This window comes from Pseudochaenichthys georgianus, chromosome 6 (assembly GCF_902827115.2).
Source record: "Pseudochaenichthys georgianus chromosome 6, fPseGeo1.2, whole genome shotgun sequence".
In the NCBI taxonomy this organism is placed as follows: domain Eukaryota; kingdom Metazoa; phylum Chordata; class Actinopteri; order Perciformes; family Channichthyidae; genus Pseudochaenichthys; species Pseudochaenichthys georgianus.
The window spans coordinates 22,791,209-22,811,616 of NC_047508.1; the positions used below are offsets into that span (position 1 = coordinate 22,791,209).

Here is a 20,408-nt window from a genome sequence, read left to right on the forward strand (position 1 = left end):
GTCGTTTATTTCACATCATGCTTTAAACCTATGGTAGCCAACTTGTTAGCATTCAAATTAAACAAGGATTCAATATTATTACTATTAGAGCAGCAAAACTGGATTTTGAACAGATTTTTAATGTATATCGATTTTCACAATTCAGAAGAAGATGCGACACCCTTTCTCCTAATTCACACAACCTGTTGTCTTTCTGGCTGTTTCTAAATATGCAAGCCTTGAGAGCCAGAGAAAGGATTTTTGTTCTAAACTGTGCAACTAAGACATTTGACTCTATTGTAAGTTCGCTCTAACATAATATCATGCCATAATTGTGCATCATTTGTATACATGACTTAAGCAAAATCCCTTTTAATCATTTTTCTTCAAGTATACACACTGATGCTACCCTGGGCCTTGCGATTGTTTTGAAAGAGGTGTGTGTGTGTGTGTGTGTGTGTGTGTGTGTGTGTGTGTGTGTGTGTGTGTGTGTGTGTGTGTGTGTGTGTGTGTGTGTGTGTGTGTGTGTGTGTGTGTGTGTGTGTGTGTGTGTGTGTGTGTGTGTGTGTACCTGATCGATGTCCCCCAGCTGGCTGTGGATGTCCTGGCAGAGCTCCAGCAGCAGGCTCACAGGACTCTTGTAGAGAACATGCAGGCTGAACAGAAGAGACAGCAGACCCTTGGAGAAAGCAGAATCCTCTAGAAGAGAGAAACAGATCTCAGAAGAACCCCCCTTACTGTGCATGTACGCAAAGATTCATTAACCCACCCCCACTCACCAAAACTGGTCTCCTTGCAGATCTTTACAGTCCACGTAATCATCTGTACAAACTGCAGATGTAAACGTGTGTTAGGGGAGAAGGTGCTAGAGAGGTGTTCGTATGAAGTGCTCTTCAGAGGTTCCCCTACCTGTTGGGAGGCGGGCTTCAGCTGGCGGGAGAGCACAGTCAGGATGCTGACCAGCAGCTGAGCCTCCTTGCTGTTAAATTCTTCCTCTCCTCCACTTAGCTGAGTGAACAGCGCCCTCTGTTGACAGGAAGAGAACATTGGATTTCAGGCAAGGCAAGGCAAGTTTATATATATAGCACCTTTCAACACAAGGCAATTCAAAGTCCTTTACAAAAAATGAAAGACATTAAGAAAATGGCATTTAAAATCAATCATTAAAAAGAAAAGATAATAAATAAACATTAAAAGAAAAAATACATGGATAAAAGTTACAGTGCAGTTTAAGATGTGAATAGTTCAATTAAAAGCAGCGACAAAAAGAAAAGTCTTCAGCCTGGATTTAAAAGTAGTAAGAGTTGCAGCGGACCTGCAGGTTTCTGGGAGTTTGTTCCAGATATTTGGAGCATAATAACTGAACGCTGCTTCTCCATGTTTAGTTCTGACTCTGGGGACAGAAAGCTGACCAGTCCCTGAAGACCTGAGAGATCTGGATGGTTCATCATTTAGACTACATGAACAGTGCCCTGCATTTCAAACATTGAAACATCTCAGGCAAACCTAACTCCTCGTCTAACATTGAAAATGATGTTTAGCCTGACATGCCTGACAGTAAAATCAGTTAAGATATATATGAAGCGAAGTTTCATTTAATCAATTAAAAGAAGCGATGGATACGCAAGACCTTTAGCTGCTTAATCCTAAAATACATGTTTGTAACTTTTAAAATATGTAGAGAATAACCAAATCCATTCCGTTTGGATGCACCTGAAACTGTCGGATGTAGAAGAAGTTCATCTCAGTGGCGTTGCCATCATCTGGCTCAGAGTCATCCTCTGCGACGTCTGCAGAACAGAACATGTGATGACTTTCTGAACAACAATCAGTGTTGAATTCACTGCTTCTGTGCTCGTCTCACCCATGGTGGAGAGGAGCTGGACCATCCTGTCTGGAAAGCGCTGCTGGCAGGTGGTGAAGATCCTGAGCAGACCCTCCAGACACAGCAGAGACAGGCTGGAGCGCTTCTCCTTCTTCCCCCCGTCCTCCACCGCGCTGGGGATGTTGGTGTAGCGCCACATCAGCACACTGGATAATGCAAGGACAGACCTCTCAAAAAACAGACAAACACATGGAGTAACTAGAGCTGTGATTAAGGCCAAGGAGCCGGACCTTGTCATGTCACAGAGGAAGCGGAACGTTCTGTCTGTGTTCTGTCCGTCCGGCCCGTCTGTGTGTCCGCTCTCCTCCAGCTGCTGGATCTTCTGAACCGCTACGTTCACCGCATAACGCACAAACTCTCCATTTAGGCGAAGAACTGACAGAGCCTCCTCTCTGCTCTGAGTACTGTCTCTGAAAGTACAAATATATTTTTGTAATATTCATCAAACAATGGTTTTTTGTTCTTGAAATGTGTTGGTGTTGTAAATCCTACTATGGAGTGGGAAACAGTTGATGGGTTTATAAAGCATTTCTACCTGAGAAGTTCATTAAGAGCTATAGGCCAACTGTCGTTTCAATAAATGCTATACAAAGTGCAATTCAATACATTTTAAGCATATTATCTAGAAAAGGAATAAAGAAAGAAGTAAATGTCCTCATTGTCACAGTATTTATAAAAATCCATTTTTTTTTTGGTCTATACATCATTTCATAAATTGTGATTTGATTGAATGACAGATAATCAAACCGCATGTACCTGAAGAGCACAGTAAGGAGAGTAGATATGAAGCCCAGAGAGAGTAAACTGCGGGGGGTTTTGTTTGAAGGCACCCGACCCTTTCCTGATTTCTCCTTCAGGATCTCAGACAGTTTGTGGTAGCGGTTGAAAAGCTCCATGAGCTCCTCAAAGCGGTTTTTACTGAAACACAGAGGCAAGCACACAAATAAACAACAAACTCACCACTTTAACAACATTATGCTACGGAACGTCCTGAGAGAAGAACCAGGGGCTACCTGTAGTTGGCTTTGATGAAGGTGAACTCCATAAGGATCTCATAGACTCCCATCACCAGCACAGCGTAGATACTATTCCTCACACCAACACTGGATCCAAGGGAGAACTCAGCTGACTTGTCCTGATCCACACACACACACACACACACACACACACACACACACACACACACACACACACACACACACACACACACACACACACACACACACACACACACACACACACACACACACACACACACACACACACACACACACACACACACACACACACACACACACACAACACACACACACACACATTACATCATTGTGGGAAAGCCTGGAAGCGAGGCAATAAAATACAAATAAATGTTCATCAATACGTTCCTGGGAAGAGATTTTTTATTTCTATATTTATTTAAATTCTACTTGTCTTTCCTCCTTTTATTTTATTTTATATATTTTCTTATAACTAATTCTGTTGATATATTGTAATTTTAAGGGTGTCTATTACCATCTGGCCGGGGACAACAGCTGGAAATTAGCCATGTCGGCTAAAGCTGCACCATTTACTGTTTTTGTGACAGTTCATCGATGGGGACTGTCCACGACACTATAAATAAATAAACTAAACTAAATTTGCTTTATGCTTGTACATGTCATAAGCTTCCCCATATTTTTGTTTCTTTATTAACCGTATTGACGTACAGGCTTGTACAGGTCGCTGAAAGACAAATCAATTTAAACAAATTGATGTCGATCATGGGGACGCTCCGTCGATAATGGTAAAGTTGAGCCAAACCTTTGAAAGCCATACAATTTAGTTTAGTGTAAATACTGTATTTCTATCTTGAATTAATACCAGTTCAAAGTCCTCCAGTTCACTCTTGATCATGCGTCTCGTCATGCTCTCTAGGATGGTCTCTAGTTCAGACTGGCATCCCTCCTCCTCTTTCTCCTCATCCTCGTCATCATTGTCGTTTGCAATTGGGTGTGCAGATCGTCGCATGTTCTGCAGCCAGAGCAGGCAGTGAACAGTGCAGCTCAACAGATGGGCCTGAAAGGGAACAAATACTATTTATCAGAGACATTAACGCAGCAAAGAACGGAGCCATAAAAATGCTTCAATGCAGACAAAGTACCAGCGGCTCCTGGAGGAAAACCTGGTCTCCGAGCGCTGTGATGCATGGTTCCAGTTTCACCGGGGGAAGGAGGTCCTGCTCAGGCTCGTAGTACCGCTTCAGCTGAGGAAACAAAGACATGAGATACAGCTGTCTGTGTTGTAGATAACTTTACAATAACACCTAACCCAGTATGCACTAAACACACACAAGCGTACCTGCGAGAAGAGGGTCTGCATGATGGAGCTGGCAAGTTGAGAGTTGCGACGGAAGTACATCATAGAAACCCTGGAAAAGGGGGAGAATACAAATGAGTATACATGTCTTTCTACACCCTTAAAGCTATATACCGCACAGATTAGAGAGAATCAGACTCAAAATGTTGAAGGGTTTCTTTTAGGAATGTTCCTTAAGTTGAGCGATGTATGCAACATGCTTAAGTTGGAGTAAAAAGGTTTAACAAATCATGGTAAGAAACTGTAGCACCATGTAGCGAATTTTAAAGGTCCCCTATTATACCGTTTTTCATCAATATAATATAGGTCTCAGATATATACAAACATGTCTCTGAAGTGTTGTCTCCAAATACCAAGCAGTTCATGCATTGCAGCATCCCATAATCCCCTCTGTTTCAGCCCTGTTTCAAAAGTGCTGATTCTGTGTCTGTTACTTTAGATGAAAATAAGGAGCCACTCCGACGCCCTCTGAGAGATATTTGGTTAAAAAGAACACAATGGTGCTCAAGGAGGAGATTCAGGTGATAAGGTGTGGGGGGGGGGGGGGGGGGGGTTGGTGATTGGCTAATGGTTACACAAGCCGAAAACCATTATGACATCACAAAGTGGACAAAATCTGATCAGCTCATTTTCAGACAGGTTTTTGTAAAAATGGATCAGGAGAAGGGACACATATGTATGTATCAAAGACATGAAAAAGTGGATTTTGCATAAAGGGGGCCATTAAAACAACTACTAAACATGGCATCCAAAGAGAGCTCGAACCTCATAGAGCATGAGACGCACGTCAGCCTGCTGACCGAGGCAGCGCCGCAGGCTGCTGAGGATCTCCAGACAGAACGCTTCATTGGCAGCAGAGTTGTAACGAGAGTGAACGTCCACTTGGACCTGTTCAGGGGTTCAGACACAGGGTTATTAAAGGAGCTACGATGTTAACAATTGCACATATTGTTACAGCCAATGTTGCTTTTCTGCACCGGCATGTAGAGAAACACCACATGAAGTTTGTACCTGGCTCGAGGACGCCGCCTGGCTACACTGGCTCGAGGCCAAGCTGCCCAACACTTTGAAGTTCTTCAGCAGCAACAAGAAGCCGGTCACTGCAGACTTCCTGCCGTCCAGCTGGCTACAGGAGAGTCATATCGGATAGTGTGAGAAATGAGCTTTACCCTCAAGTCTTACACGTCTCACTAAACTACTGTTAAAGTACCACATTTCTTTACCAAAGCATAATTCATTTAACTATAAGGATAATAATACTGATTAAAGTGAAGCAGTACATACCTGGAAAACATGGCCTTACGGAGAACTAGAATCAAAGCATCTTTCAAGGACATACTGAATTTGAGCAGAGGCTGGAGAATAAACAGAAGAGAATGATTCAACAAAAAATACCTCTACAATGTGTGTGTGTGTGTGTTTTGTGGGTGTGCACGCGCGCGCGGTGTGTGTGTGTGTGTGTGTGTGTGTGTGTGTGTTTAGGTACCTGGACAGCTTTTAGTAAACCCTGAACAGTGCTCAAGGGCAGTATGACAGGTGGTCAAATGTCTCTGTCACCTTGGAAGAGGACTCCAGGAGAATCATGGGAGCAGAGACCACAATGTCAGAGAAAAGGTCTGATGATACAGAAAAAAAACACAAAATAAAAAATGTAGTCTGTTACAAGGATGATTAAACACTGGTGTACACTTGAAAGCTGGGACTAATATGTAAATGTCATATTACCTAAATAATGATGACGCATTTACGGAGCGGGACAACCTTTGCTGAGAGGCTGCTGATGCAGTTCAACCACCGCTCGATCAGACAGAAGCTGCCAGTAAGGCCATGCAGATGTACGCCTTGACAAAGGGCATACGCAGGTACGCTCAACAATAGTTTGTATTGTGGTAAAAGTTGTATTCTTAGTACGTTTGTGCGATGAAATTGAGCACTAGTGCTTCATGTTTGTGTTGATGTTTTGTCAGGTACCAATTGTCCGAGGAGGGTGAGTGGCTGGTCAATGAACTGGATATAGAGGTGGAGAGGGAGGAAGAAGACAGTGTCACCCTGCAGGAGTTAAGAAGGATCACTAGACTGGCCTCACAGTGGTAAGGGAGCAAGTTAAACATCACACTAACACTTGTCAGGAGCCTTTTCACTGTCTCAAAATGTTCTCCATGTTCTCCCAAGTGCTCCGTTTCTCCATATTCCTCTGCTTTTTCTGTGTTCCTCATACCCCTCAGCCTCTCGGGCGGAAGAGGTGGGATATGGTGGAAAACGCCTGTGGGCGGGAGGTACGGAGTCGAGTATGTTAACGAGCTGGAGAGGGATCGCTCATTCAGCCAGCCAGCCACTCCGGTTCTAGGCTGCAGGATCAGCAGAGCCCTGGAGCCTGAGGCTAAGTGAAGAATGAGGTGGGGCAGCGGCAAAGATACATTTTAACATAAATCCAATTCACATGGTGATATTTAACTAGCGTGAGCAGGCAAACCCCTTTTTTCATGTGGAAACTTCTGAGATTTGTAATGAAATATATGTATTGCCTTTTTACTGTCAAAAGCCAAGTATCTTTAATCATTAACTGTATAAAAAAAACATATAAATGCCTGTATCTTTCCCTAACTGGATGAGGAACATAACTACTGCTAATTGACAATCTGAATAACAAAATAGACCTTTTTAAAGTAAGATTTTTTTCACATTTGCTTTGTCAGTTCATCACCAGCAGAGTGAACTGGGTGGTGCAGAGCTCAGCGGTGGACTACCTCCACCTGATGCTGGTGGCCATGAAGTGGCTCCTGGAGGAGCACGACATCGATGGACGTTTCTGCATCAGCAATCCACGACGAGTGCGGTACCTGGTCTGCAGCGAAGACCGCCACCGAGCAGCGCTGGCTCTCCAGATCAACAAACCTGCTCACAAGGTCCTGCTCCCAGCTGGGTGTTCATCCTCCTGTTAGAATATATCCATATAGAAAGGCAGATAACATGGTAGCTTTTCTGAGTGTGTGCTTGTGTCTCCTGCAGGAGCGTGTTCGCCCTGCGTTAGACATGAAGGACCTTCCCCAGTCAGTCGCTTTCTTCAGTGCCGTCGACATTGACCAGTGTCTGAGGAAGGAGGTCAACATGGACTGTGTGACCCCCTCCAACCCCACAGGTGTTGAGAGAAGATACGGCCTAGCGCCTGGTGAGTTCTGCACACCATCGCCTTTACTACATTTATACCAATGTGTGATACAAACAATGTGCATAAGAAAACTAAAGGGTTAATTAACAATCGAATCACGTGCACCTTAACAGCACATTAAATATCAAATAATCTAGAACATCTTTAAAAAAAAAGTTTTGCCTATTGAATTAGTCCAAAATAACACTATTAAAATGCCATTTTACCTTTTCAGTTATTTGCACTGCTTTGACAAAGTCATGCATACAAATTGAGTGTGAATTTTCTTGACAAATTTGTGCAGATAACATTAAAATACTTCAACATTTGTAGCTTGGTAAAATGCCATGCAAGATACAATATAAACAACTGTTTAAGTGAACAGAATAACAAAGAAAACAAGAGCACTAGAAACAAAGCTAGGTTTCTCTCTGGGATGCATTTATGTGCATTGGACACCATGTATCCACTTCTTTTGTTCAGGCAAGTGGGGGCATCTTAGGGAATGCTATATGTAGTATATATATACACAACTGTTCTTTGTATATAATGGAAACGGATTACTTAAAGTGACAGTAACAATTCACATGTACCTATGGTTTAGAAAAAACATCTCTTGAATATAAAATTAACTATAGGAACATAACCAGAGTGTTAATACAAGTGTGCAAACTTTTCACAGGTGAGGCCTTGGACATCTACCAAATACTGGACATCACTAGAGGCTCTCTGGACAGAGGGAGATAGCACTGTGTGGGAGAGCCTGTTAGTTAGAACAGCTCAACACACGACTTAAAGCCATTCAGCAGCCTGCGCAAGTTCCACATCAGTGAGGCTGATTCTTAGCTCACTGTTTCCTCTTCTTCTTTTGGGCTCCTCCTTCTCCTCTGCTTCCTGTGACTCGTTGGTCTACAAGAGATGGATGAAGAGTGAAACCATTAGTGTGAATGTGTAAGGATGGACAGACCCGTTTGTAGCTGCAGAGTGCACTGACCTCCTGACTGCCGTCCTGCTCCTGCAGAGCTGCGTCCAGAGAAGCAGGGTTGATGCGGAAATCTCTCGAGGTGCTCAACCTTCATGTACTGCATCAGATTGACCTGAACAGAGAAATACACAGCTGCTGATGAAACACTGTACATGAGTGGCCGAACCTGTAGCAACACACCAACAGTTTCAAGGAGCCATTGATCTGTTTTACAGGGAGCTGTATATTTCAGCTCACATACCTTTGATTTTTTTGAAAGTGTGATGAGGAATTTCTCGTACTGTTCTATACTGAAGATTACGTTAGGAATGGCTTTTGTTTCACGCAGAAGTTTTGCCTGCCGAGGGAGAAAAAAAGGAATTGAAGTTTGTTTTAAGTTGTTCATTGTATCTATATATTGTTTTTGATACAATAAAGAAACTGTTAGATTGTGAATGTATTGCTTTTTCTTATCAAGTCACATAAATCAGGAACTAAATGTTACGAGTTGAATGTCCTTACAGAAGCAGCAGTGTTCACTTCATTTCTTTTCTTTTCTTCTTGTCATCTGCCCCTCCAACGCTCATTTCTCCACTCTAAAAACAAAACACATCAGCTCTTCCTGTTGCTGTAAATAATCTCAAACAGTTCAGAATAACGGAAGTGACGATGAGCCTGAAAACCTGGATCTTTGCCAGGGACCCGTCTGAAGTGTACCTGTGCGTAAGTGATGAAGGAGTAGCACTGTGGCGTGAGGTGGGAGCCCGACAGTTTCACCTGCACAGAGAACACTTTATTACCGTGACACCTGAAGTAATAACGTTAACACTATAAACAAAACCTCTGACTCACCAGCTTCTCGAGGCGTGCCGGCAGTGCTCCCCCGGGCTGACTGGCACACACCTGGATGTACTAAGCAACACATTGGGACAAATTCAAAGTCACACTCAACAAACTCTACATTACAAAATCCTCAAGGATCCACACAGAGGTCGCGTTAACCGAATATTTCCGTCTATGACGGATTTCTTTTAACAACGACGGACAAATCTGAAAGCAGTCCGTCATTTTGACAGATTAGAACAAACTCGGAACAGCGCCAACGTTTCCCCGCAGCGAGGCTCCGGTGTTATGCCGTGTTATGCATGCCCTCCAAAAAGGAAATCATACCGTTACCAAACCTAACTGTGCCGTACAAATCATTGAAATGTCTGAGTTTTGGCTTTATGCTGTGCACGCTCCCGCGAGGGTGCAGCAGCCATACATAACACGGCGCATGTGAACTCCCCCCCCCGAGTTTCCCAGGGCCATATATGCACTAAACGCTGCTAATATTTAAATTATATAAGCCTTCCGTGCAATACGAGGGGAATCGTGCAATTTAATTTATTATTTATTTATGTAACATATTCCCCATCATGTCTATTTTAAGTCCAATTTATTGTTTTTATAGTGTCTTGTTGTTTTTATATTGTCGCGTGTTGGCACCTTGAGTTATTGTAATTTCGTTGTACCTGTACAATGACAAAATGAATCTATCTATTAATACTGAGGTCAAAGAGTGGACACGCACGTATTTGACGAGCGTGGTGAGGGTGGTGTAGGTGCGGCTCAGGTCTCTCAGCAGGGTGATGGTACATGAGCCAGGCAGCAGGGCGGTCTGCACCAGCTCGTTTAGCGCCGTCAGAAGGGTCCCGAGCTGCAGCGTCACCGCTTTCTCTATGGGATCCTGCTGGCCCGCAGTCTGGGTGGCCCCCCCTACACATCAGGGACATCACAAGTTTCAGTGCCACTCCCTGACGGAGACGCCTGTCCTCTCCCAACTCTCACCATTAATCCGACTGAGTTTGTGCGAAAAAGCTTACTTACCAGGACCCGGTGTGTCAGCGGGCGCCTGGCTTTTCTTTTTGGCAATCAGCCAGTCCACTTCATCAAGCACTCGGTCAACCTGAGACAGGACCAGCAGCTGGGAAGAGAGATTCCAGTGATGAAGATGCTGAGCAAACACGTTCTGAGATACTGATGTCGCAGCACACCAGGAGCTTCTGGTTGATTAGTAAAAACACTCACTGTGGCTGTGGACGCAGTCTTCATGTTGACTATGGCAAAGTGAGACTGCTTTTCCACTTCTACATCCTGAACGCACAGAGAGAAACAAGGCAGGACAAAAAGTGACATGTTGACCCAGAAGAACATCGTGTCTTCACTTCAATGTGTACGCCCAGCCCAAACAGGCTTACCAAATACAATTATTTATCATGTAGTCGTTTATTTCACATCATGCTTTAAACCTATGGTAGCCAACTTGTTAGCATTCAAATTAAACAAGGATTCAATATTATTACTATTAGAGCAGCAAAACTGGATTTTGAACAGATTTTTAATGTATATCGATTTTCACAATTCAGAAGAAGATGCGACACCCTTTCTCCTAATTCACACAACCTGTTGTCTTTCTGGCTGTTTCTAAATATGCAAGCCTTGAGAGCCAGAGAAAGGATTTTTGTTCTAAACTGTGCAACTAAGACATTTGACTCTATTGTAAGTTCGCTCTAACATAATATCATGCCATAATTGTGCATCATTTGTATACATGACTTAAGCAAAATCCCTTTTAATCATTTTTCTTCAAGTATACACACTGATGCTACCCTGGGCCTTGCGATTGTTTTGAAAGAGGTGTGTGTGTGTGTGTGTGTGTGTGTGTGTGTGTGTGTGTGTGTGTGTGTGTGTGTGTGTGTGTGTGTGTGTGTGTGTGTGTGTGTGTGTGTGTGTGTGTGTGTGTGTGTGTGTGTGTGTGTGTGTGTACCTGATCGATGTCCCCCAGCTGGCTGTGGATGTCCTGGCAGAGCTCCAGCAGCAGGCTCACAGGACTCTTGTAGAGAACATGCAGGCTGAACAGAAGAGACAGCAGACCCTTGGAGAAAGCAGAATCCTCTAGAAGAGAGAAACAGATCTCAGAAGAACCCCCCTTACTGTGCATGTACGCAAAGATTCATTAACCCACCCCCACTCACCAAAACTGGTCTCCTTGCAGATCTTTACAGTCCACGTAATCATCTGTACAAACTGCAGATGTAAACGTGTGTTAGGGGGAGAAGGTGCTAGAGAGGTGTTCGTATGAAGTGCTCTTCAGAGGTTCCCCTACCTGTTGGGAGGCGGGCTTCAGCTGGCGGGAGAGCACAGTCAGGATGCTGACCAGCAGCTGAGCCTCCTTGCTGTTAAATTCTTCCTCTCCTCCACTTAGCTGAGTGAACAGCGCCCTCTGTTGACAGGAAGAGAACATTGGATTTCAGGCAAGGCAAGGCAAGTTTATATATATAGCACCTTTCAACACAAGGCAATTCAAAGTCCTTTACAAAAAATGAAAGACATTAAGAAAATGGCATTTAAAATCAATCATTAAAAAGAAAAGATAATAAAATAAACATTAAAAGAAAAAATACATGGATAAAAGTTACAGTGCAGTTTAAGATGTGAATAGTTCAATTAAAAGCAGCGACAAAAAGAAAAGTCTTCAGCCTGGATTTAAAAGTAGTAAGAGTTGCAGCGGACCTGCAGGTTTCTGGGAGTTTGTTCCAGATATTTGGAGCATAATAACTGAACGCTGCTTCTCCATGTTTAGTTCTGACTCTGGGGACAGAAAGCTGACCAGTCCCTGAAGACCTGAGAGATCTGGATGGTTCATCATTTAGACTACATGAACAGTGCCCTGCATTTCAAACATTGAAACATCTCAGGCAAACCTAACTCCTCGTCTAACATTGAAAATGATGTTTAGCCTGACATGCCTGACAGTAAAATCAGTTAAGATATATATGAAGCGAAGTTTCATTTAATCAATTAAAAGAAGCGATGGATACGCAAGACCTTTAGCTGCTTAATCCTAAAATACATGTTTGTAACTTTTAAAATATGTAGAGAATAACCAAATCCATTCCGTTTGGATGCACCTGAAACTGTCGGATGTAGAAGAAGTTCATCTCAGTGGCGTTGCCATCATCTGGCTCAGAGTCATCCTCTGCGACGTCTGCAGAACAGAACATGTGATGACTTTCTGAACAACAATCAGTGTTTGAATTCACTGCTTCTGTGCTCGTCTCACCCATGGTGGAGAGGAGCTGGACCATCCTGTCTGGAAAGCGCTGCTGGCAGGTGGTGAAGATCCTGAGCAGACCCTCCAGACACAGCAGAGACAGGCTGGAGCGCTTCTCCTTCTTCCCCCCGTCCTCCACCGCGCTGGGGATGTTGGTGTAGCGCCACATCAGCACACTGGATAATGCAAGGACAGACCTCTCAAAAAACAGACAAACACATGGAGTAACTAGAGCTGTGATTAAGGCCAAGGAGCCGGACCTTGTCATGTCACAGAGGAAGCGGAACGTTCTGTCTGTGTTCTGTCCGTCCGGCCCGTCTGTGTGTCCGCTCTCCTCCAGCTGCTGGATCTTCTGAACCGCTACGTTCACCGCATAACGCACAAACTCTCCATTTAGGCGAAGAACTGACAGAGCCTCCTCTCTGCTCTGAGTACTGTCTCTGAAAGTACAAATATATTTTGTAATATTCATCAAACAATGGTTTTTTGTTCTTGAAATGTGTTGGTGTTGTAAATCCTACTATGGAGTGGGAAACAGTTGATGGGTTTATAAAGCATTTCTACCTGAGAAGTTCATTAAGAGCTATAGGCCAACTGTCGTTTCAATAAATGCTATACAAAGTGCAATTCAATACATTTTAAGCATATTATCTAGAAAAGGAATAAAGAAAGAAGTAAATGTCCTCATTGTCACAGTATTTATAAAAATCCATTTTTTTTTTGGTCTATACATCATTTCATAAATTGTGATTTGATTGAATGACAGATAATCAAACCGCATGTACCTGAAGAGCACAGTAAGGAGAGTAGATATGAAGCCCAGAGAGAGTAAACTGCGGGGGGTTTTGTTTGAAGGCACCCGACCCTTTCCTGATTTCTCCTTCAGGATCTCAGACAGTTTGTGGTAGCGGTTGAAAAGCTCCATGAGCTCCTCAAAGCGGTTTTTACTGAAACACAGAGGCAAGCACACAAATAAACAACAAACTCACCACTTTAACAACATTATGCTACGGAACGTCCTGAGAGAAGAACCAGGGGCTACCTGTAGTTGGCTTTGATGAAGGTGAACTCCATAAGGATCTCATAGACTCCCATCACCAGCACAGCGTAGATACTATTCCTCACACCAACACTGGATCCAATGGAGAACTCAGCTGACTTGTCCTGATCCACACACACACACACACACACACACACACACACACACACACACACACACACACACACACACACACACACACACACACACACACACACACACACACACACACACACACACACACACACACACACACACACACACACACACACACACACACACACACACACACACACACACACACACATTACATCATTGTGGGAAAGCCTGGAAGCGAGGCAATAAAATACAAATAAATGTTCATCAATACGTTCCTGGGAAGAGATTTTTTATTTCTATATTTATTTAAATTCTACTTGTCTTTCCTCCTTTTTATTTTATTTTATATATTTTCTTATAACTAATTCTGTTGATATATTGTAATTTTAAGGGTGTCTATTACCATCTGGCCGGGGACAACAGCTGGAAATTAGCCATGTCGGCTAAAGCTGCACCATTTACTGTTTTTGTGACAGTTCATCGATGGGGACTGTCCACGACACTATAAATAAATAAACTAAACTAAATTTGCTTTATGCTTGTACATGTCATAAGCTTCCCCATATTTTTGTTTCTTTATTAACCGTATTGACGTACAGGCTTGTACAGGTCGCTGAAAGACAAATCAATTTAAACAAATTGATGTCGATCATGGGGACGCTCCGTCGATAATGGTAAAGTTGAGCCAAACCTTTGAAAGCCATACAATTTAGTTTAGTGTAAATACTGTATTTCTATCTTGAATTAATACCAGTTCAAAGTCCTCCAGTTCACTCTTGATCATGCGTCTCGTCATGCTCTCTAGGATGGTCTCTAGTTCAGACTGGCATCCCTCCTCCTCTTTCTCCTCATCCTCGTCATCATTGTCGTTTGCAATTGGGTGTGCAGATCGTCGCATGTTCTGCAGCCAGAGCAGGCAGTGAACAGTGCAGCTCAACAGATGGGCCTGAAAGGGAACAAATACTATTTATCAGAGACATTAACGCAGCAAAGAACGGAGCCATAAAAATGCTTCAATGCAGACAAAGTACCAGCGGCTCCTGGAGGAAAACCTGGTCTCCGAGCGCTGTGATGCATGGTTCCAGTTTCACCGGGGGAAGGAGGTCCTGCTCAGGCTCGTAGTACCGCTTCAGCTGAGGAAACAAAGACATGAGATACAGCTGTCTGTGTTGTAGATAACTTTACAATAACACCTAACCCAGTATGCACTAAACACACACAAGCGTACCTGCGAGAAGAGGGTCTGCATGATGGAGCTGGCAAGTTGAGAGTTGCGACGGAGTACATCATAGAAACCCTGGAAAAGGGGGAGAATACAAATGAGTATACATGTCTTTCTACACCCTTAAAGCTATATACCGCACAGATTAGAGAGAATCAGACTCAAAATGTTGAAGGGTTTCTTTTAGGAATGTTCCTTAAGTTGAGCGATGTATGCAACATGCTTAAGTTGGAGTAAAAAGGTTTAACAAATCATGGTAAGAAACTGTAGCACCATGTAGCGAATTTTAAAGGTCCCCTATTATACCGTTTTTCATCAATATAATATAGGTCTCAGATATATACAAAACATGTCTCTGAAGTGTTGTCTCCAAATACCAAGCAGTTCATGCATTGCAGCATCCCATAATCCCCTCTGTTTCAGCCCTGTTTCAAAAGTGCTGATTCTGTGTCTGTTACTTTAGATGAAAATAAGGAGCCACTCCGACGCCCCTCTGAGAGATATTTGGTTAAAAAGAACACAATGGTGCTCAAGGAGGAGATTCAGGTGATAAGGTGTGGGGGGGGGGGGGGGGGGGGTTGGTGATTGGCTAATGGTTACACAAGCCGAAAAACCATTATGACATCACAAAGTGGACAAAATCTGATCAGCTCATTTTCAGACAGGTTTTTGTAAAAATGGATCAGGAGAAGGGACACATATGTATGTATCAAAGACATGAAAAAGTGGATTTTGCATAAAAGGGGGCCATTAAAACAACTACTAAACATGGCATCCAAAAGAGAGCTCGAACCTCATAGAGCATGAGACGCACGTCAGCCTGCTGACCGAGGCAGCGCCGCAGGCTGCTGAGGATCTCCAGACAGAACGCTTCATTGGCAGCAGAGTTGTAACGAGAGTGAACGTCCACTTGGACCTGTTCAGGGGTTCAGACACAGGGTTATTAAAGGAGCTACGATGTTAACAATTGCACATATTGTTACAGCCAATGTTGCTTTTCTGCACCGGCATGTAGAGAAACACCACATGAAGTTTGTACCTGGCTCGAGGACGCCGCCTGGCTACACTGGCTCGAGGCCAAGCTGCCCAACACTTTGAAGTTCTTCAGCAGCAACAAGAAGCCGGTCACTGCAGACTTCCTGCCGTCCAGCTGGCTACAGGAGAGTCATATCGGATAGTGTGAGAAATGAGCTTTACCTCAAGTCTTACACGTCTCACTAAACTACTGTTAAAGTACCACATTTCTTTACCAAAGCATAATTCATTTAACTATAAGGATAATAATACTGATTAAAAGTGAAGCAGTACATACCTGGAAAACATGGCCTTACGGAGAACTAGAATCAAAGCATCTTTCAAGGACATACTGAATTTGAGCAGAGGCTGGAGAATAAACAGAAGAGAATGATTCAACAAAAAATACCTCTACAATGTGTGTGTGTGTGTGTTTTGTGGGTGTGCACGCGCGCGCGTGTGTGTGTGTGTGTGTGTGTGTGTGTGTGTGTGTTTAGGTACCTGGACAGCTTTTAGTAAACCCTGAACAGTGCTCAAGGGCAGGTATGACAGGTGGTCAAATGTCTCTGTCACCTTGGAAGAGGACTCCAGGAGAATCATGGGAGCAGAGACCACAATGTCAGAGAAAAGGTCTGATGATACAGAAAAAAAACACAAAATAAAAAATGTAGTCTGTTACAAGGATGATTAAACACTGGTGTACACTTGAAAGCTGGGACTAATATGTAAATGTCATATTACCTAAATAATGATTGACAGGTGAGGCTGTCTTTGTGCCCAATCGATTCAAGACCTGCTCCAGTATCTCGCCTCTGATAGGCTCGTGCATCTGTTGTAGAAGAAACCCACATTCTCTAATGAGAAAATGTAACCCTTAAAGTCAATACCCAGTCATTAACATTGTGGTCAAGAAACTTTAATACCTTAAAGCCTTGCAGGAGCACCTGTCCTCCCAGCTTACATGCTTGCTGAGTGGGGGTCCGGGCTATGGTTGAGGCCCCTTCTATGATCTTTCCAAATGGTCCAGGTTTGGGTCCAAATGCATCCATAAGGGAGAAGCCCAGCTGCACCAGCCCCTGGGTCACATGATCCCAACCAAACACGCTGCAGAGGTGGAACATCTGGTGAAGAACATTAACTACCAATACTGTGTCCCTGAAAAATGTGAGATGTGTATATTGGCCAACCCAGGTCACAGTTGATCCAACAATTACATTAAGACATCGCTTGCATCTGACCTGTTTTTGACTGTGTCCAGGATCATGTGACCCACGCTGCAGGGCCCAGGCAGGAGGTCCTGCAGGAACTTGGACCCCTGCTGCAGCTGCTCATCCTTGAAACTCTTGACGATTGACCCCTTCAAAAGGTCAAACACCTAACAAAATCCCCCAAAAAGGACTTAAATAAGTGAACGGAAAATAAAAAGACTCAAATGAGTATAAGAATAATAATATAGATGCCTCACCTGCTCTTCATAGCGCTGAATGCGAGCCACTGAGAGCAACAGTGCCACACTGAAAGGGCACAGGTCCCCGTAAGAGGTCTGTGATTCAAGATTTATGGCATATTTTACGTTAAAAATGAAAACAATTTTGAAAAATAACAGACAGATGAGTTTCACACAACCTTGAAGTTTTTAAGGAATTCTCTCCCGAGTTCATGGTCGAGTCTTATAGCAAAGACTATGTGGAGGATCACAGTGCCCTCCACATGCCTCAACTGGTCCTGAGGAATAGACTGGTCCTCTAGATCCAGGCTCCTGAGAACCAAACAAGGAGGACAAAAACAGTAAAGTCAGTATGATTTGGAATAAATGCACTTATTTCAACTTGCAGGGTATGAGCCACTCACTCTCCGTGTTTCAGCTCCTCTTGCTGGCGAACGTCTTGCTCTTTAAAATAACAGATGATTCCATCCAGGACCTGTTTCTTACAACCCTGTGAGGCAGGGCAGGCATTTAGCACATTAAAACAAAGAGGGAGTCATGATTACCCGTTGATGCCACACACACACACACACACACACACACACACACACACACACACACACACACACACACACACACACACACACACACACACACACACACACACACACACACACACACACACACACACACACCACACACACCACACACACACACACACACACACACACCACACACACACACACACACACACACACACACACACACACACACACACACACACACACACACACACACACACACACACACACACACACACACACACACACACACACACACACACACACACACACACACACACACACACACACACACACACACACACACACACACCTTTGCGGATAAAAGCAGCAGCTGATAAACCAGTGGTGGAATCTCCTGCAGGTCCAGCTTAGTGAACATCCTCAGGACTTTCTCCACCAGAAACTGCAGCTCCTCTGATGACAGGGGTACATCCCTAAAATGTGTGACACAAAAACATGGTTTGTAAATGTTGCATGTCCTGAGAGGCAGCACAACAAGAGTAATAGCAGAGAAAACATTGTTATGTCACTGGAGAACGTTATAAAAAGCAAAAAAGAAACGTACGGTTCTTTAACAGACATATTAAAGAGTCTGAAATGTCTGAGAATGTGACGCTCTGATAGTCAAAGGTTTTACCTGAACATGGTCGTCAAGTGGATGACACATTGCGGGTCCCATCTGCAGGAAAAGAGATACACACATCCAATAATTGCAATACTGTTGTTTAAGGTCCCTTCATTTTTTTACATTGTAAATACTGTCAAGAACCCCAAAGAAACTTGTGGAAAATTGCACATGTGAATATAGTAAAAGGTCTGACTTGTGCTCACCTGCTGGAGCACAGGCTGTTGATCAGCTGTTTCTTGTACTCCTCCCCACTGAGCTCACCTACAGTTATGATAAAATAACAAGCAACCGCAAGAGAAACATATTTGTCATATTTAAAATGTTGTATATTACACAACTAACTAATAAATCACAAAGTTACCAGGGCTACCAATTTGCACCTACCTTTTCCATAGGACAACGCTTCACAGGCTGAGAGGGCAGTCAGCACAGTCGGAAAAAGCTCCAGGGATTTCCCACTGCCCATTTTTCCCACCTTAATGGCTTCAACAAAAAGAGAGGCCAGTTTTGCAAGAGAGGGTCCGGGCAGAGTATGAGTCTGTGAGAGGAAATAATAGCAATTAGACAGATGCTGGACAAATTGAAAGGCATGGAGACACAATATGTAGGGACATTTTTTTAATTTAAAAAACGCATACACAGATGGGACAGCAACTCAGCACAGGAGTCAAGCATTTATATTTTGGATTAAAATGTATAAGAAATAGAGGAAGGTAGAGTAATTCCGCATGTTCCCAAACAATGTGGTTTTAATCAGTAGGTTTGGTGTAAGGATATTTTAGTCTTATGTTGATGATGTATCAATCGACGTTTCAGTCGTTTTTTTTGCAGTGCAGAGAGCTTGTAACAGTCATTAGAATTGAGAGGTTTTTATGTAACTTCTCATTGAAGGACTAACACGTTTTAAGCACAGTGAAAACACAATCTGGACAGTTTATTTAACATTATTGATCTAATTTTCTATGGGTCAGCAGTAACACAATTGGTAGGGACTTGGCTTGGTTACCGTAGGGTCGCCGGTTCAAGTCCCTGAAAATACCAAGTACAGAGTGTGAACTAGTACATGCCAGTCCACCTACTGGACATACATTAATATTAATAGTAGCATGCTTGGTGTCTTGTATAAATAGATGCTCTATAAAAGCAGAATATATCAACTTTGTTGTACCTCCAGCATCAGCAGTCCAATGATATCAGCTGCCACTTCAGTCTGAAGATCCCCAGACTCACACAGAGGGATGCAGTGTTGATAGACAAGAAGTCTGCGGGTAGATCCTTCAGTGGAACTGGATGGAGAGCCTAAACAAATAGCACACAATAGAGGTATTTTAAAATGATGTGTAATGCTTCTTAATACAGATATGATAGTGTTAGCCTAGTAGTTGTGTTGTGGATATTTATTCCACTTATGTATTTAATTAACCTACCTTTAAATATGCCTTTTATCATGGTTCCGACCTTCTTACCCTTTAGGGCACCATTCGTTAACACGGTGGTTAGCTAGAAAGCATACAAAACAGAGGGAAGTGTTTCGTAAGCAAACCGACACTGCCAGAATTGTTTGTAACTATATTTATAACTTTAAATATGGTGAGCAACTTAGCTTTACCTGGTCATTTGAGAGGGACGACAGGTATTTCTGAAGTTCGACGGTTCTGTCTCCATCTGACAGACTGACGATTTTATCCATGTCATCCTTCATGATTAATCTGTAAAAAAAAACACAAGAGCACGGTAACGTAAACGTAGAGATAGGAAGAAATCATCCGTTGTTGTTACTGTAGCAAAATGTTACATTTGATAAACTAAATGGACAAATTACAAGTGTTACCTCTATTTGTCGTTAAGCTTAATTTGATCTTGTACATTCGATTTAATTCAGTGAACTAGCTAACTAGTCCATGAAAAGACAAAGCCAAACCTTCAGCAGTTGTGATACTACGCTTTCATAACAGGTAACGAATTTCCC

The 20,408-nt window shown here is 43.1% G+C and overlaps 2 protein-coding genes across 2 annotated transcripts in view; both read right to left on the minus strand.

Annotated features, from left to right (window-relative positions):
• Positions 1-5,963, minus strand: part of LOC117448470 (Fanconi anemia group I protein-like) — an 8,975-nt gene extending 3,012 nt beyond the window's left edge. The window contains 18 exon segments of the mRNA XM_034085784.2: positions 551-678; positions 759-810; positions 889-1,005; positions 1,693-1,769; positions 1,844-2,010; positions 2,095-2,274; positions 2,621-2,782; positions 2,878-2,999; positions 3,725-3,919; positions 4,005-4,106; positions 4,202-4,252; positions 4,254-4,271; positions 4,985-5,107; positions 5,231-5,345; positions 5,504-5,574; positions 5,706-5,749; positions 5,752-5,835; positions 5,945-5,963. Coding sequence (XP_033941675.2) covers positions 551-678; positions 759-810; positions 889-1,005; positions 1,693-1,769; positions 1,844-2,010; positions 2,095-2,274; positions 2,621-2,782; positions 2,878-2,999; positions 3,725-3,919; positions 4,005-4,106; positions 4,202-4,252; positions 4,254-4,271; positions 4,985-5,107; positions 5,231-5,345; positions 5,504-5,574; positions 5,706-5,749; positions 5,752-5,835; positions 5,945-5,963 — 1,827 coding nt within the window.
• Positions 5,964-8,598: 2,635 nt separating this feature from the next.
• LOC117447642 (Fanconi anemia group I protein-like) lies at positions 8,599-20,399 on the minus strand. Its single transcript, XM_034084425.2, has 36 exons — positions 20,271-20,399; positions 20,049-20,148; positions 19,867-19,939; positions 19,608-19,738; positions 18,824-18,977; positions 18,643-18,700; positions 18,449-18,490; positions 18,122-18,245; positions 17,653-17,738; positions 17,428-17,560; positions 17,267-17,344; positions 17,040-17,176; positions 16,725-16,905; positions 16,543-16,630; positions 16,303-16,433; positions 16,100-16,170; positions 15,827-15,941; positions 15,581-15,703; positions 14,794-14,862; positions 14,597-14,698; positions 14,317-14,511; positions 13,470-13,591; positions 13,213-13,374; positions 12,688-12,867; positions 12,437-12,603; positions 12,285-12,361; positions 11,480-11,596; positions 11,349-11,400; positions 11,141-11,268; positions 10,402-10,467; positions 10,201-10,297; positions 9,905-10,089; positions 9,184-9,243; positions 9,049-9,108; positions 8,854-8,927; positions 8,599-8,689 (listed from the first exon to the last, which is right to left on the minus strand). The coding sequence occupies exons 2-35, from the start codon at positions 20,139-20,141 to the stop codon at positions 8,868-8,870; spliced, it is 3,717 nt and encodes a 1,238-aa protein (XP_033940316.1). The 5' UTR covers positions 20,142-20,148; positions 20,271-20,399; the 3' UTR covers positions 8,599-8,689; positions 8,854-8,867.
• Positions 20,400-20,408: the final 9 nt, after the last annotated feature.

Bases quoted from the DNA above. Each gene is read 5' to 3' on its own strand.
- LOC117447642 (XM_034084425.2), bottom strand. From the start codon at position 20,141: ATGAAGGATGACATGGATAAAATCGTCAGTCTGTCAGATGGAGACAGA. The intron at 17,739-18,121 runs GTGTGTGTGTGT...CCTGCCTCACAG, and splicing joins TGCTGCTTTTATCCGCAAAG to GGTTGTAAGAAACAGGTCCT. The intron at 16,171-16,302 runs GTACCTAAACAC...TTTATTCTCCAG, and splicing joins GTTTACTAAAAGCTGTCCAG to CCTCTGCTCAAATTCAGTAT.